Source organism: Ailuropoda melanoleuca, chromosome 7 (genome assembly GCF_002007445.2).
Source record: "Ailuropoda melanoleuca isolate Jingjing chromosome 7, ASM200744v2, whole genome shotgun sequence".
Classification (NCBI taxonomy): Eukaryota; Metazoa; Chordata; class Mammalia; order Carnivora; family Ursidae; genus Ailuropoda; species Ailuropoda melanoleuca.
Window position 1 is genome coordinate 27095467 of NC_048224.1, and position 16174 is coordinate 27111640.

The 16174-nt window shown below is 41.6% G+C and overlaps 1 protein-coding gene across 4 annotated transcripts in view; it reads left to right on the top strand.

The window, feature by feature from the left end:
* FRMPD1 (FERM and PDZ domain containing 1) overlaps positions 1 to 16174 on the top strand; it is a 149824-nt gene that overhangs the window by 99815 nt on the left and 33835 nt on the right. For 3 of the 4 annotated variants that reach the window (XM_019794905.2, XM_002914940.4, XM_019794906.2), the window contains exons 3-5: positions 11836 to 11993; positions 12866 to 12968; positions 16020 to 16065. In XM_019794905.2, coding sequence (XP_019650464.2) covers positions 11836 to 11993; positions 12866 to 12968; positions 16020 to 16065 — 307 coding nt within the window. Of the gene's footprint in view, positions 1 to 11835; positions 11994 to 12865; positions 12969 to 16019; positions 16066 to 16174 lie in introns of those variants that run through there. The other variant, XM_034664134.1, reaches the window with a different exon arrangement.

Genomic DNA, 16174 nt, shown 5'->3' on the forward strand with positions numbered 1-16174 from the left:
TAAATGGTACCACCAACCACCAGCTGCTTAAGAAACCTGGGAGTCATCCTGACCTTTCTCTCTTACACACGCACTGCATCCACCCCATCAACACCTCCTATCAGTTCACCTTCAGACGTGTCTCAGATCTGTCCACCTCACTGCCATGATCGCTTCTCCACCCTGAAGCTGAAGTGGACTTTTCAAAATACATGCCACTCCTGTCCCACATACTCACCCCTCCACACCCCAAACTGGTCAAGGACTCACTTGTCATTGTGCCACAGCGTGTAAGCCCCTTTATGATCTGGCCCCAACCTCATCTTGTTCCTCCTGCTTCCTTGGCAGAGTGGGTCCCCTCTTTGTTTCTTTCAGAGTAATTAACCCTCATAACACTTATGATAATATATCCATTGATTACTTATCCATTGTCTATCTCCCCCTTCCCCCCTGCCCGGTTATTATACGACCTTTTTCCTCTCAACTTACTTGCCACATATGAGACCAAGGACCATGACTGTCTTGTTTCACAAAGTATCTTCAGCCCTGGAAGAGTGCATAGTATGTAGTAGGTGTTCAATAGATTTTTATTGGTTAAGGGCTTACATAATGAGGAATTAAATTATTTATTAAAATATATTTAGGGGCACCTGGGTGGCTCAGTCAGTTAAGCATCTGCCTTCAGCTCAGGTCATGATCCCGGAGTCCTGGGGAGCCTGCTTCTCCTTCTGTCCCTTCCCCTTGCTCATGCTCTCTCGTGCACGTGCTCTCTCTCAAATTAAAAAATCTTTAAAAAACTGTATTTAAATTTTACTTCCTTCCTTCTTCCAAGGAAAATTTTTGATGATTTACGTTTTAAAACATCTAGAAAATTTTAAATAAAGACAGAAGCTCTATACATTGTAAACCAATTAGATGTTGGATTTAACATTTGAGTACTAACGTTGGATTTGACAGCCGGGGCAAAAAATGAAAGAAGTACGTTAACATGTTTTCTCTAGTCCAGAAAAAGGAAAGTCAGAAGTTCACCTGCAGTCATATAATTTACATGCACCTTATAACAATCCTGTTATTTTTTCCAGACTTTAAAAAGCTCCCAATCATTTCAGCCTAGTTGTACTTACCTTACCTATGATTGCCATTTTTTCCATAAAATTTAAACTTTATTTCTGACTCTAATTGAATTGTTTCAGAGCAAATTAGTCAAATTAGCCATTTCCATTTCCAAACATTGCTGAACATTCATTGATAACCTTTATGGACCTGGGGTTATGTTAGAGCTCTGTAATGTATCTTAAAACAGGTGTTTTTCTCTGGAGGAGTGTCAACTTTCAAAATTGCTTTGATTTCTTAAATTTTCAATTAAGTTTCAGCGGGTGGCTATTATTACAATTGGTGAAATTCAGACAGTGGTGCACAGAATGAATGCGCATGCTCGGGTAGGGGCAAACCTAGTGAAACCTAAAATCATAGGAGTGCAAAACTATCCAGATGTGGTGAAGATGACTGTTCTCCCACTATCTACGTTCATATTCCAACGTAAAAATAACACGTATAGTGTCAGTGGTCTTTTGGAAATAGCTAACCCCAAACGGGTGCCTGGGCAGCTCAGTCAATTAAGTGTCTGCCTTCAACTCAGGTCATGATCCCAGGGTCCTGGGATCGAGCCTGCTTCTCCTTCTCCCTCTGCCTGCCGCTCCCCCTGCTTGTTCTCTCTTTCTCACTATCTCTCTCTGTCAAATAAATACATAAAATCTTAAAAAAGAGAGAAAGAGCGAGCTAACCCCACAAATGGTCACTGTGACATATTCTGAATTTCTGTATAAATAATGCAATAAAATCTACTTAATATGAGCTGCAACATAGTGACATTACATCATAACCTAATTTTTAACCGTTTTTGCTTTGAACTAAATTGTCGTCTTTTTACTAGCTTTGTATAGCCATAGAAATGACATGAGAAAGACAGGTTTGATAGATTGGGGGATGTATTGGAGAAGGGGCATCCTAAAGATTTAGAAATTACATGAAGTGTTCTATTTAAGTTACGTAGTGTTTACACAAGTGTATGTTTTATAATTACTATTTTTTTAAAGATTTATTTATTTATTTGACAGAGAGAGACAGCCAGTGAGAGAGGGAACACAAGCAGGGGGAGTGGGAGAGGAAGAAGCAGGCTCCCAGCAGAGCAGGGAGCCCGATGTGGGGCTCGATCCCAGGACCCTGGGATCGTGCCCTGAGCCGAAGGCAGATGCTTAACGACTGAGCCACCCAGGCGCCCCTATAATTACTATTTTAAGTGCACACATATGTTTTATATCATATATTGCAATTTACTGATACATATTTAATATTATCCTTAAATTAGAAATGAAGACAGACTTAGTGGGAAAGGAACACAGAAAGCATCTGAGAGGCTGTAATGTTCTATTTCTTGGCATATACACATGAGCACATATAGTGCAATATTTTTAACAATAAAAATCATCTTATATAAAAAAAATAATATACTTCTCCACTTAATTATACCATTTTTCCCCCTGCGAAAGTTTAGGCTTTTATGTAGTTAAATGGTATTCTCTTGATGATTTATTTGATTGCTCCTAAGCTTAGAAAATCCTCATCCCATAATTAATTAAACTAATTTCCTATTTAATTTAATAGCTTAAAAATAGCTTATGTTTAGTCTTTAATTTGCAGTTTATTTTAGACTATGAGATAAAGATCTAACTTGATTTTTCCCAAAACAGTAAGTATTTATTTGCATCACCATTGACTGTGAGTGAGCTTTCCTTTCTTCAATGATTTATGGTCCCTCTTTTATCATCTATGAAATTCCTCTTTCTGTGAGTTGGAAGTTGGATCTCTTTCTAGGCTAACTATTCTGTAGCATTGGTCTGTGTGTTTTCACACCCTTGTGTTCAATTTTCTATTTTTTTTTACCCTTACCTGCAATTCCTGCATATAAACTTTAGAATAATGTTATTGTATTATTAAAACAACCCAGCATAAGATTTACTGAATTCTCTATGTTCCATCTAGAAGTATTAGTTTTACAGAACAAGATTTAAAGAAACATGAAGAGCTTGATGCAGCTTGGTGCTTAGTGCTTGGTGCTTGGTTTTATCCTCAGGGCTTAAAAAGATTTCTTTCAGCTTACCTTGAATCTTAATACTAATGAACACACATGCACGTGTTGCAGACACACGCACGTACCCACACACGTCCACACGGGACGCAGGAACACACCTACCTGTGTGCGCGTGCACCAGTATCGTGGCATCTTCGTGTCAGGAGCCTTCCCTGTTGGTTTTCCATGTTTTCCGAATGTACTCATTCACTACAACCATAAAACGACTATTTCCTAATGACAGGCATGGCCTTCTTTGGGCTTTCTAATATCCCTAATGATGTAGAAAGACCACTTCAGGGACAGTGGGGTGGCTCAGTTGGTTGAGCACCTGCCTTTGGCTCAGGGTTCTGGGATCGAGTCCTGCATTGGGCTCCTTGTTCAGCAGGGAGCCTGCTTCTCCCTCTGCCTGCCCCTCCCCATTTGTGCTCTCTCTCTCTCTGGCAAACGAATAAACAATATCTTAAAAAAAGGAAAAAGACCACTTCAAGTATCAATTTTGCTTCTTGACCTATGGGCAAATTGGGAAGATCTGAGAACAGGCTGGAAGGCTCCTGCACTGCACTTTCAGGTTGCCCTCATCTTCTGAATCTCCTTTTTAAAGTGATAGTAGAATAATTACTTCTCTCAACTACAGGCCTTGGCCCTATAGCACTATTCTCCCAGTCTCTTAATTGCATGGTCCCTAGAAACTGTCATAAGCATAGTCCTATGATTATGACCACATGCTACATTTCTTTCTGGTCGGGACGGCTCCCTCTATTTCTGCTTTCTTTGAATAAACTTTAGATTAAAAATCCAGCTTATACCAGACTTTAACTTTCAAAATCATTCAGGCTGAATGTCTAATACAGTGTTTAAACATAGATTCAAAATAGTTTCTCCACATCCTGCTGGAACTCAGAGATGAATTCTTTGTTGTTACAGGATAGAAGTGAAATATATTTTCTGATATATCAGAGAACAGACAAAAAGCCAGAGAAGAGCAGAAGCATAATCTATTTCCATATGGTATTTTTTCTTTTTCAGTGTTGATCACTTTGGTATGAACAAATGTCCTATAAAATAGAGAATTTGTCTACGTGAGACAACTTGAATGATAAATGTAGCGTGTTTGTTTTTCTAGTCCCACTGTAGGCTAGATCCAGTTATCCGACAGGAATTCCGCTAGTGGGGCCACAGGTCTTATGCTCTTCCAATGTAACATCATCGGAATGATCTCAGATTTGTGGTTTGAAGCCATTACACAATGAACCAGACACAGGTTTTTGGATTATCAGTGCTCAATCTGATATTTGTAAGATGCTTCAGAGGAGGAAATTTTGCTGCGGAGAGCTTTTCCTTCAGCTCCCCATCCAATATTAAACATTCGTTGTGAGGAGGCCACGGTTTGGTCATGTTCTTAAGCAATCCTTTTCCAAACAAAAGCTGAAACGTGGTCTTTGGGAAAAATGTCAAATGCAGACTTTGGGTCAAAGCCACTGACACTGTGCAGGGATAAGTCAACAGAGTGCGGCCTTGTTTGTCTACTATTGTTGAGGAACGCACCCTTCCAAGGGGAAAAGTCGGATAACTGAAGACTACCCATTTGTAAAGCATCCAAATGAATTCTATTTTAACCCTGTGGTATGGTTTGCTTTTCTTTCTTTTATTTGCTATATGTAAATAAGCCTTACTTTATGCCTACCATTGAGTTCAACACATGGGACAAAAAAGACATGGTTTTTGCCTCACTAAGTATAGTCTAGAGAGGACAAGAGACTTCGTGTTGGTCATTGTAAATACTATGTATATTTCTAAAAGAGGTGTGCATGTTCTGTGCAGAACAGAAGGAGATAGTTCTGCCCAAACCAGAAGATAGAGAAGGGTTTGAGCATATTGGGTAAATTTCTGGAGAGTGTGTCTTATCAGGGGTTATGGGGCTGGGGAGGATTCTAGGTAAAGGGAAGAGCTTGTGCAAAGGCCAGTATATTTGAGGAACTCACAGGAGACTACTTTGGCTGGAACAAGCATATCCAGAGAATGAATGGCTTGGTTGTCGAGGCTAGAGTGGTGGGCAGGAGCTGTATTAAGCCATATCAGGGATTTTGGATGAGGCCATTCAGTCAAGGGAGACACCTGAGCAAGGTTGCATTTATAAAATCAGTCTGGCACTGGATGCAGAAGCATTCAGGAGAGACAAAAGTGAAAAGTGAAGAGACCAGTTTGGAGACGATTGGAGAAATCTGTCTGTAGGACAGGTAATGGCAGCCCGAAATGGAATGGTAGCCAAGCATACAGAAATGGACATCTTTAGAGATCTCTTGGTGTTGTGACTGATCAGATAGAAGGGATGAGAGCAGGGTAAAGTCAAGAAAGACTCCCAGGAGTCCTCATGATACCATTTACTGAGCTCTGGGACATGGAAGAGATGGGTCCTAATTAGTCATAGGGCTGAGCTGTATTGCCAATTAAGCAAACAAAGGAAAATGACAAATATTGAACTCTGTTACTTACATTCAAGTTGTCTGCTATTTATACTGGTTATGCATACATTTTCACCTTTGCCAATCATTTGAAGTACTGTTTTGTATCTTGCTTGTGTACAGTATTTTGCTCATGTATTCACCTAATAAGCATAAATGCGTCCTGTGGGCAAAAGATTTTCACTCAGCACTCAAGAGAATTTTAGAATAATCCAAGCTCTCCCTTAGGAAGGGGATCTGAACTATGGTTTAGAGGATGCCCAGAAAGGTTAGGTGTATTCTAAGCTGTGTTTCCATGTATGTCTAAAGTTCTGAGGTTTGTGATTCTTCATTGATAAAGAGTTTTGGAGTGATATTTACTATGCTTGGTTTATCCTCTGTTGAGTTATTTTGAGTTTTTCCACTATTCTAAATGAAGCTGTAATAAATATTTTTGAATATTTAAGAGGCAGGGTGTTTAGAGTTCATACTCTATTCTGGGACTTTACTAGGCCTGGGGAACACAGAATAAATAGATACTACCCTTGTCTTTTAGGAACTCATGGTCTAATACAAAAAATTTACTTTTTGTTTGAGGTTATTACTTTGAGGAATGGCAGTCAGAATGGTAACAGAAGGTCAAAGAAAATGATCAAATTTTAATTCATGTTGCAATTTCCCTAATTTCTAGAGAGATTGAATAGCCAATTTATATGGTTAACCTTAAATCCCAAGGCCTACACATGTTGGGCTTTATTATTTTTATTTATATTTGGTGCTTTACTTGACATGTAAGAGTACTCTATAGCCCTTTCCATTGTGCTTCTTTAATTAATAAGGTTGTTCATTTTCCGTGTTATTTATCAACTTTATTTCTTCATGTGCAAGTTGTCAGTTCACTTGCTTTGAACATGTGCAATCTGGATATTTTACTGCATGTATTTATGCCCATTCTTCATATATCTTTATTATAACCAGTTCCCCCCTCCCCGCCCCGAATTATATTTTTTTTAACTGATTTACCTTGGGGCACCTGGGTGGCTCAGTTGGTTAAGCTTTGGACTTCTGCTCAGGTCATGATCTCGGGGTCCTGGATCAAGCTCAGTGTCTGGCTTTGCACTCAGCAGGGAGTCTGCTGTCTCTCTCTTTTTCCCTCTGCCCCTCCCCCCACTCGTGCTCCCTCTCCCTCTCACTCTCTCAAACAAATAAAATATTTAAAAAATGAACTTATTTACCTTATTTTCAACAGCTTTATTGAGATACAATTTACTTACCATACAATTCACCCACTTAAAGCATACAATTCATTGGTTTTTAGTGCACTGATGAGATGGACAACCATTACCACAATCCATTCTGGAAGGTTTTTTCACCCTAAAAAGAAACTCCATATATATTGGCAATAGCTCCCCATTTCCTTCCCGAATTCTCCTGCTTTCAGCCCTAGGCAACCACTTTTTGTCTCTATAGATTTGCCTGTCAGATTAGATCTGTCTGAACATACCCCATAAGTGAAGTCACACAGTGTGTGTTTTTTTGTGGCTGGCTTCTTTCACTTAGTAGAATGTGTTTCAAGTGCATCCATGTTATCGCCATGAATTCGTATTTCATTCCTTTTAATTGCCAAATAGCATTCTGGAGTGGAATATTTCTTTGTCATTTCATCAGTTGATGTACATTTGAGCTGTTTCCACTTTGGGGCTATTATGAATATTGTTGCTATGAACATTTGTGTACGAGTTTGTGTGGACATATGTTTTCTTTTCTCTTACGGATATGCATAGGAGAGGCATTGCTGGGTCATATGGTATTCAACATTTAGTCTTTTGAGGAACTGCCAGATGCTATCAGGGTTCCGTTTTCTCCACATCTTTGTCAACACTTAACTTGTCTTTCTGTTTATGGGCCATCCTATTGAATAGAAAGTGGTATCTCATTGAGGTTTTGATTTGCATTTCCATGATGGCTAATGATGTTATGCATCTTCTCATGTACTTACTGGTTGTTGGTATATCTTCTTTGGAGAAATGTCCACATACATTGTTTGCCCACTTTTAATTGAGTTATTTTTCTTTTGTGTTATAAGAATTCTTTATATATTCTAGCTGCAAAGTCCTTATCAGATAATATGATTAGCAAATGTTTTCTCCCATTCTGTGGGGTTTTTTCACTTTATTGTGTCCTTTAATTTTTTAAGATTATTTATTTATTTTAGAGAGAGAGAGTGAGCACGTGCAAGCACAAGCCAGGAGAGGGGCATAGGGAAAGGGAGAGAGAGAATCCCAAGCAGACTCCGTGCTGAACACAGAGCCAGATATGGGACTTGATCTCGTGAACCTGAGCCAAAATCAAGAGTCATGTGCTCAACTGACTGAGCCTTCGAGGTGCCCTTAATTGTGCCTTTTGAAGCACAAAAGTTTTTAATTTTGGTGAAGTTCAATTTGTCTGTGTTTTCATTGTCACTGGTGCTTTTGGTATCGTATCAGCCTAGTACCTAATACACATTCAACTATTCTGTTTCAACGAGTTATTGAATGTTTTTCAAGGCTGTGTTTTGTGTTTTTATCCTGTAACTCCATTAACCTTACTTTTTTAGCACCAGCAATCCTCTTTGTTGATCATTTTCTAGTTGTACTATCATCATCTGTTTAAAAACAAGTGGGACTTTTTCATTTCCTGTGTTTATTATGCTTCTTACTGTTTTTCCCTCTCTGATCACTATTGTGCACATTTCCCCTAGTATATTAAATACAAGAAATGTCTAGAGTATCCTTCCTGTTGCTCTTTTTTAAAAGAACGTAAATGTGATTTTTTGGGCGCTCAGTATAACATATTATTATTTGGGAAGGCCCTTTCATGGCTTTAAGGTTTTGTTTTGTGTTGTTTTTTAATCAGGAATGGCTATGGGCTTTATTCACTCTACATTTTCAGTTTTCTGTTTCTTCCCTCTCATTAGATCTGTCTGCTGATGCTTCTCAGTATGATCCATTTGCTTGCGTAGAAGAAATCCTCTCTTTGACTCTAAACTGGCGGGGTCAGGTCATCATCTGTTCAGACAGCCTAAGTCAGCTCTAAGCGGGGGTGTCAGGAGCTCCTTGATGGATAATGTGCATGAGGTCTCATACTTGGGTTTGTCACATGCATTTTGGCTCCATGAAGCAGTTTTTGTGTTTCCCGATCCTTGTGGAAATTTGAGATCATTATCGATGACAGGTGGTTTTCAGATAAGTGGAGTCCTGTTACATTAAGCAGAGTTCCTGACAGTATTTGGTAAATGGAGGAGAATAAATGATAGGGTTTAACTGCAGAGCCCCAAGGGAGCTGTTACTCCTCCACATTCTGTTGTTTATTATGACAGTAAACACCTCATCCCATTCCCATTTGACCTTTCTCAGGAAGGACCACTGATTCGCAGGGGGGAAATGTCATTTGCAACAGACAAATAAGAAATACCTCATGACTTGCCTTGTGGGTTTTTAAAATTATTATTATTAACATATAACGTATTATTTGTTTTAGGGGTACAGGTCTGTGATTCATCAGTCTTACACAATACACAGCGTTCCCCACAGCACATACCCTCCCCATGTCCATCACCCAGCCACCCCATCCCCTCCACTCCAACATCCTTCAGTTTGTTTCTTGAGATTGAATCTCTTATGGTTTGTCTCCCTCCCTGTTTTTGCCTTGTTTCATTTTTTCCTCTCTTCCCCACCTCGTTTTAATCCCCAATAAATAAATCTAATCTGTTACTTCAGGAAGCAATAAACTTTTTTTTTTTAAGATTTTATTTATTTGACAGAGATGGAGACAGCCAGCGAGAGAGGGAACACAAGCAGGGGGAGTGGGAGAGGAAGAAGCAGGNGGGCTGCATAGTATTTCATTGTATATGTATACCATATCTCCTTGATCCATTCATCTGTCGATGGACATCTGGGATCTTTCCATAGTTTGGCTATTGTGGACATTGCTGCTATAAACATTGGGGTGCAGGTGCCTCTTCGGATGACTACATCTGTATCTTTGGGATAAATACCCAGCAGTGCAATTGCTGGGTTGTAGGGTAGCTCTATTTTCTACTTTTTGTGGAACCTCCATACTGTTTTCCAGAGTGGCTGCACCAGCTTGCATTCTCACCAATAGTGTAGAAGGGTTCCCCTTTCTCCGCATCCTCGCCAACATCTGTTCTTTCCAGACTTACTAATTTTAGTCATTCTGACTGGTGTGAGGTGGTATCTTATTGTGGTTTTGATTTGTATTTCCCTGATGCCGAGTGATATGGAGCACTTTTTCATGTGTCTGTTGGCCATTTGGATGTCGTCCTTGCAGAAATGTCTGTTCATGTTTCTGCTCATTTCTTGATTGGAGTATTTGTTTTTTGGATGTTGAGTTTGATAAGTTCTTTACAGATTTTGGATACTAGCTCTTTATCTGACAAGTAATTTGCAAATATCTTCTCCCATTCTGTCAGTTGTCTTTTGGTTTTGTTGACTGTTTCCTTTGCTGTGCAAAAGCTTTTTATCTTGATGAAGTCCCAATAGTTCATTTTTGCCCTTGTTTCCCTTGCCTTTGGTGATGTGTCTAGGAAGACATTGCTGCAGCCGAGGTCGAAGAGGTTGCTGCCTATGTTCTTCTCAAAGATTTTGATGGATTCCTATCTCACATTTAGGTCTTTCATCCATTTTGAGTCTATTTTTGTGTGTGGTGTAAGGAAATGGTCCAGTTTCATTCTTTTGCATGTGGCTGTTAAATTTTCCCAACACCATTTGTTGAAGAGACTGTCTTTTTTCCATTGGATATTCTTTCCCGCTTTGTCAAAGATTAGTTGACTATAGAATTGAGAGTCCATTTCTGAGTTCTCTATTCTGTTCCATTGATCTATGTGCCTGTTTTTATGCCATTACCATACTGTCTTGATGATTACAGCTTTGTAATAGAGCTTGAAGTCCAGAATTGTGATGCTACCAGCTTTGGTTTTTTTCTTTGTCAACATTCCTCTGGCTATTCGGGGTCTTTTCTGCTTCCACACAAATTTTAGGATTATTTGTTCTATTTATGTGAAAAAAGTTGATGGTATTTTAATAGGGATTGCATTGAATGTGTAGATTGCTCTAGGTTGCATAGACATTTTCACAATATTTGTTCTTCCAATCCATGAGGATGGAATGTTTTTCCATTTCTTTGTGTCTTCCTCAATTTCTTTCATGAAAGTTCTATAGTTTTCTGAGTACAGATCCTTTGCCTCTTTGGTTAGATTTATTCCTAGGTATCTTATGGTTTTGGGTGCAATTGTAAATGGGATTGACTTCTTAATTTCTCTTTCTTCTGTCTCATTGTTGGTGTATAGAAATGCAACTGATTTCTGTGCATTCATTTTATACCCTGCCACTTTTCTGAATTCCAGTATGAGTTCTAGCAGTTTTGGGATGGAGTCTTTTGGGTTTTCCACATAAAGTGTCATATCATCTGCAAAGATTCAGAGCTTGACTTCTTTGCTGATTCAGATGCCTTGTGGTTTTGAGAGAAATAAAATGCACACTTTCAACTTACCTGCTTTTAGATTTACAGAGAACATATATGTTTTTAAATATTACTGTAAGGGGAATCTTCACTCTCTTGGATTTCATATTGGAATACTCACAGTTACCAAGTTGAAAGTTCAGGGAGTGAAATTCATCTTAAAGCACAAAAGAAAAAAAAATCACCAATGAAACAATCCATCTATGAAATTAGTCAGCTTCGGACATCCAAACTGAACAAGACCTCGTTCCTATTCATGCTCCCTGTTTTTCCTCTTCTGTACCTCTGCTGAAGCACTGCCTCCTGCCTGATGCCTGGCCATACATCCCCGCATCCCCACATCCCTGCATCCCCGCATCCCTGCATCCATCCACTCAGCAGCAGCTACTGAATATCTTCTGTGTGCCAGAATCTGGGATGTGTAGATATACCCTCAACATCTCTCAAGGTGCAGCTCAAATGTCCCCTCTTCCGGGTAGCAAATGCTTTCCTGATTCCTTATCCCCTATCCCACAAAGTTAGAGCTGCTCTCCCCCTTCTCTGAGTGCCCATAGTCCTTCATGGCATCTGTTTTAGAGCCTGGTGCTCTGTTCTACTGGGGGTTTTCTCTACTGGTGTCTGTGCCTCAGCTCTGTCAAGAGGAGAGGTGGAGTGTGCTCCAGGCTACATCTTCCTCCTCCAGGATGCCTAGGGCTGTCCCAGTTTGTGACCACTACCTACAATCCCCTCTGTCTCTTTTTCATAATACTCCTTCTCTTCCAGGGCTAAAGTTGCTGCAGCTGATGGGCCCCCCGGGATCCCAATCCAGACCCTCACCCCTGTGAAACACACAGTAAAAATAGAGAAAGATGCCCTCCTCCAGGACTACGGATTTCACATTTCTGAGAGCCTTCCCCTCACAGTGGTGGCCGTCACAGCAGGTAGGAGCTGACTGGGAAGCAAGAAAGGAGTTTGACTTTTCAGGAGGGGGAGAAATAGCCCTGGATCTCTTCCCATCTCTCTCCTAGAACATAATTTTGAAAATGCTAACCTAGGAAGTTAGAAAGGGTATATCTAATTCTGACCTAATTCTGTCTAGAAGTTGTACCTTCCTTTGGTGCGGAGGGGGAGGAAGCCCCATGTGCACCCGCTGATCAGAACCCCAGGCTCCTGCTGGCCTGGACCAGGGCTTTGCCCGCCCGTGGCTCTCTGGTCAGTCTCAGGGCAGTGACAGTATTTGGATCAGCCCTCTTTTCTGAAACCTTGCATGCTCTGAGCTGGGGAGAGTTGCTGGCCAGAGAGTAATAGAAATTATTGATTTGTTTTCACTTGAGTCTTTGTAAAATATAGGCTCTATCAGGGTGAAGAACAGGCTGGAAATGTCTAGTGTTTGTTTTCATACATCAGCTATGTATTGATGTTAGATCTGGAACTAGTTAAAATCTACGGATTTCAGTTTACACACACACACACACACACACACACACACACACACACACCAGAGTTCTTCAGAGATTAACGTAGTAGATTCACTGGCCAGCTTTCTTGGTTCTGGGGGTTTCTGCTAGTTTTCTTTCCCAGAACAGTCTCCTAATATCCCTTGAAGGTGATGGATGGTAGGTACGTTATCCACATTTTGTAAACAGGAAGATAGATCCATGTGAGCCCAAAGATGGCCAGGGCTAGGGTTGGGGAGGGGAGTGAGCTGGTGCCCAGGGGACTGGATCAACCTGCCATTCAGTCGTGCTGCTGTGACACATGGGGTCTGGGCCCTCCTGGCATGAACACCAATTACTTCTTCTCTATCCAACAGGAGGCTCTGCTCACGGCAAGCTTTTCCCTGGTGATCAGATCCTCCAGATGAACAACGAGCCTGCCGAAAGCCTTTCCTGTGAACGAGCAGTCAATATACTGAGGTACTAAATTGCCTCCATTATCCGCAGAGTCACACAGATGATCACAGAGCAAAGATGGGTGACAGGAATGACATATTGATCTCCCCAGGGTTTTAGTAGGGTCCCGTCTCCTTAAAGTGGTGGCAGCGGCCGTGTTTGAGAATTCTGTCTCGGTTACTGTGTGCTGCTTCTGCCTAGAGAAGCAACGGGGAAGGACAGGGTGCCGTATTTATCAGCCCCCTGCTGTGCTAGACACTGGGCTAGGTTCTGCAGGCAGTGTTATGCCCAAGTATAATACACGGGCTCTCCTCGGTGAGGATTTCTAGGATCGTTGTAACATACGCCAAAGATTGAACTGAATCGATGCTGCGTCTGTTAGTTCTTCTTTAACCCTTCTGATAGCTCTTCTTAAATGTCTGGTTAGTGTATATGTAGTTTTATTGATACGGCAGCTGCCGCCTTCTGCCTGGTGGCATTGTGACTTGTGTCAACGCCTCGCTTTCTGTCTAGACCTGGATCTCTCTCAGAGCTGGCACGGGGTGAGTGCTCGGCTGAATGAGCCAACAATTGCTGACCCTGGTTTTAAGACAGAAGAACGTCAGCGATAGGAGTGAAGAGGGCTGACAGACATCTCGGAGGCACCTACAGGCTTCGTCTTTCCAGTTTGTCACTCAACGCTGTTTTGATGACTTTAATATAAACAAAGAGACATGAGAAATAGAGTTACATGAAAGCCAACTTGAAGATACTTACTATGCCTTTTGTGTGAATGGTGTTGGGTGGTTTTCATTTCTGAGGGCCTATCATGGACAGCACACACTGAATGATGAGTAAGTGACAAAGAGTGAGACAACACGAAAATGCAGGATACAGTCTCCGCCCTCAGGATGCACAGTCTCGCTGCGGAGAGACACACACACGCAGCTTACAATTTGTAGAGAATCCGTCAAAGTGTAGAAAACAGAATCCTTTCAACCAAGCCCAATATTGCTTCCGGATTGCCAGAGAATAAGTTGAGTGGGTGGGACAGCCCAGATAGGATTCGATGATTTCGTTTCTCCCAAATGAAGCATGGTGATGGAAATCATGAAGTTTGCTTTCCCAATTACTGGGTGATTTTCTCAAAGATGATCAATGCCCGCAAATTAAGTTTAGATTTTCAGTGATGCTATTATTTCTGCCAGGCTAGATCAAACTCCGACTAAGAAGCAAAATTATTCGCAGTTTAAAGCCGTAGGCCGGAATTTGGGTGTGTGGGTCACATTGAACCCGGTCTGTTTCCTGAGCACCTTCTGTGGACAGGGCGCCCTGTGGGCCAGAGGGACTGTGCTCCCGAGCGCTGCCGGCTGGTAGTGCAGGAGTGACTTACGTGCACCCCTGTGAGGCTGAAGGCAGACAATGCATCAGGAGAAGAGGAGAGGGGCTGTAAATGCTACAGATTCCTCCAGCTTGTGGGGAAGCTGGGTTTGACAAAACAGAGGAGTCCAGAAGGATCTCGGCAGTACCTTTAGTGCTGGGTAGAATTCGGCCCACAAAGGTGGAGGTGAAGGACGATCCCTGCAAAGAAGTGATAAGCAGGAAGTACTGGGTGGGGAGGCGGAGGGAGGGGGAGATGCTGAGCGGGTCAGTTTGCCTGAGGCACCAGATGCCTAGAGGAGAATTCTGGGAACTGAGGCCCACCTGGTGAAGGGTGTTGAGGGCTGACATAGCAAGTTCGGGTGTTAGTCTCCATGTGGAATGGCATCATTGAGGACTCCACAGCGGGGAAGTGACTTGCTGTGTGCTGTGCACCTGTGCTCTCTGCCACACTGCGTGTGGGAATCCCAGGACTGCTTTTTTTCTTTCTTTCTTTCTTTTTTTTTTTTTTAGCTTAGTTGCCAGTACCATTGCCACTTATAAAGGGAAAAAGCAAGCAAAACATGGCACAACGAAACCTCTCCAATCCCTCCAGATATCTGTGAGACCTAAATGTCCTTTTGAGAACACTTGGACCTTGGTTTATTGTAGATTATCTCGGGGAAGGCCTGTTCTTATATAAAATGGAAAAGAGGCAATCCCTAGACACTTAGAAACTGCCAGCTGATTTTACCCATTTGAGGAAGCAACATACCAGCAGCAACTGGCCTAAATGTTCATATTGCAAGAAGTCAAATGCAATTATTTGCAAACAGCTTCTCTGTGTAGCAATGGCAAAGGAAAAGGACATATAGATTGCGTTTTCAATTCTGTTTTCTAGTACAAAATGGAAGTGTGGCCCACATCTGGTTGACTTTTATCACTTTGGGGATCTAAGATAAAAACAAGACAGAAATGTCTAGTATCTTGATATATGATTTGGCTCATGACACTGCTTTTGTGTGCCCAAACACCACAAACTGGTTGGCTTTTATCTGATAAATGTGATCCACATTCATTCATTCAATCTAGCGAAACATTTAGCCTAAGTTGTCCGAAATATCAACCTGTTAACTGTGTTGTTGCTATGTTTTCTCTTAAAAAAATTTTTTTGGGGGGCACCTGGGTGGCACAGTCGTTATGCGTCTGCCTTCGGCTTAGGGCATGATCCCGGAGTCCTGGGATTGAGACCCACGTCAGGCTCCTCTGCTGGGAGCCTGCTTCTTCCTCTCCCACTCCCCCTGCTTGTGTTCCCTCTCTCGCTGGCTGTCTCTCTCTGTCAAATAAATAAATAAAATCTTTAAAAAAAATTTTTTTGGACATAAACCTAGCTAGTGGTCATACCAACTGCATGAGTTCCTCATCATACAAATGAAATTAAGTCGGACTGAATTAAGTGGCTGTAGCTACAGACTAGATGGTAGAGGCAGGTGTGTGAAGATTCTCGCAGGCTGGGGAGGGGGGAGGCACTCTGGGACAGCTTCAGCTCCTCTGCCGAGCCCTGCTTCCCTCAACGTCTTTCTCGTCTTTCTCGGTGCTGAGACAAAGAAGCTGAAGCAAAAGAGGCTGCTTTGTAATTCTGTCAGTCTTTTTCACACACACACACACACACACACACACACCATCCAAAGTGATGAAATGGTTTTATTTTTATTCTTTTTTTTTTCTTTTTTTCAGGGAAGCTGAAGACTCTCTTTCAATCACAGTTGTTCGCTGCTCGTCGGTAAATCTCTTTCTGTGTCCTGTTACTTTTCCCTTTTTCAGCCCCAGAACCCCATACCCTCAGTGGGATATCCCTCAGAGAAAAAACGGGGAAGGCAAATGGCAGAGGG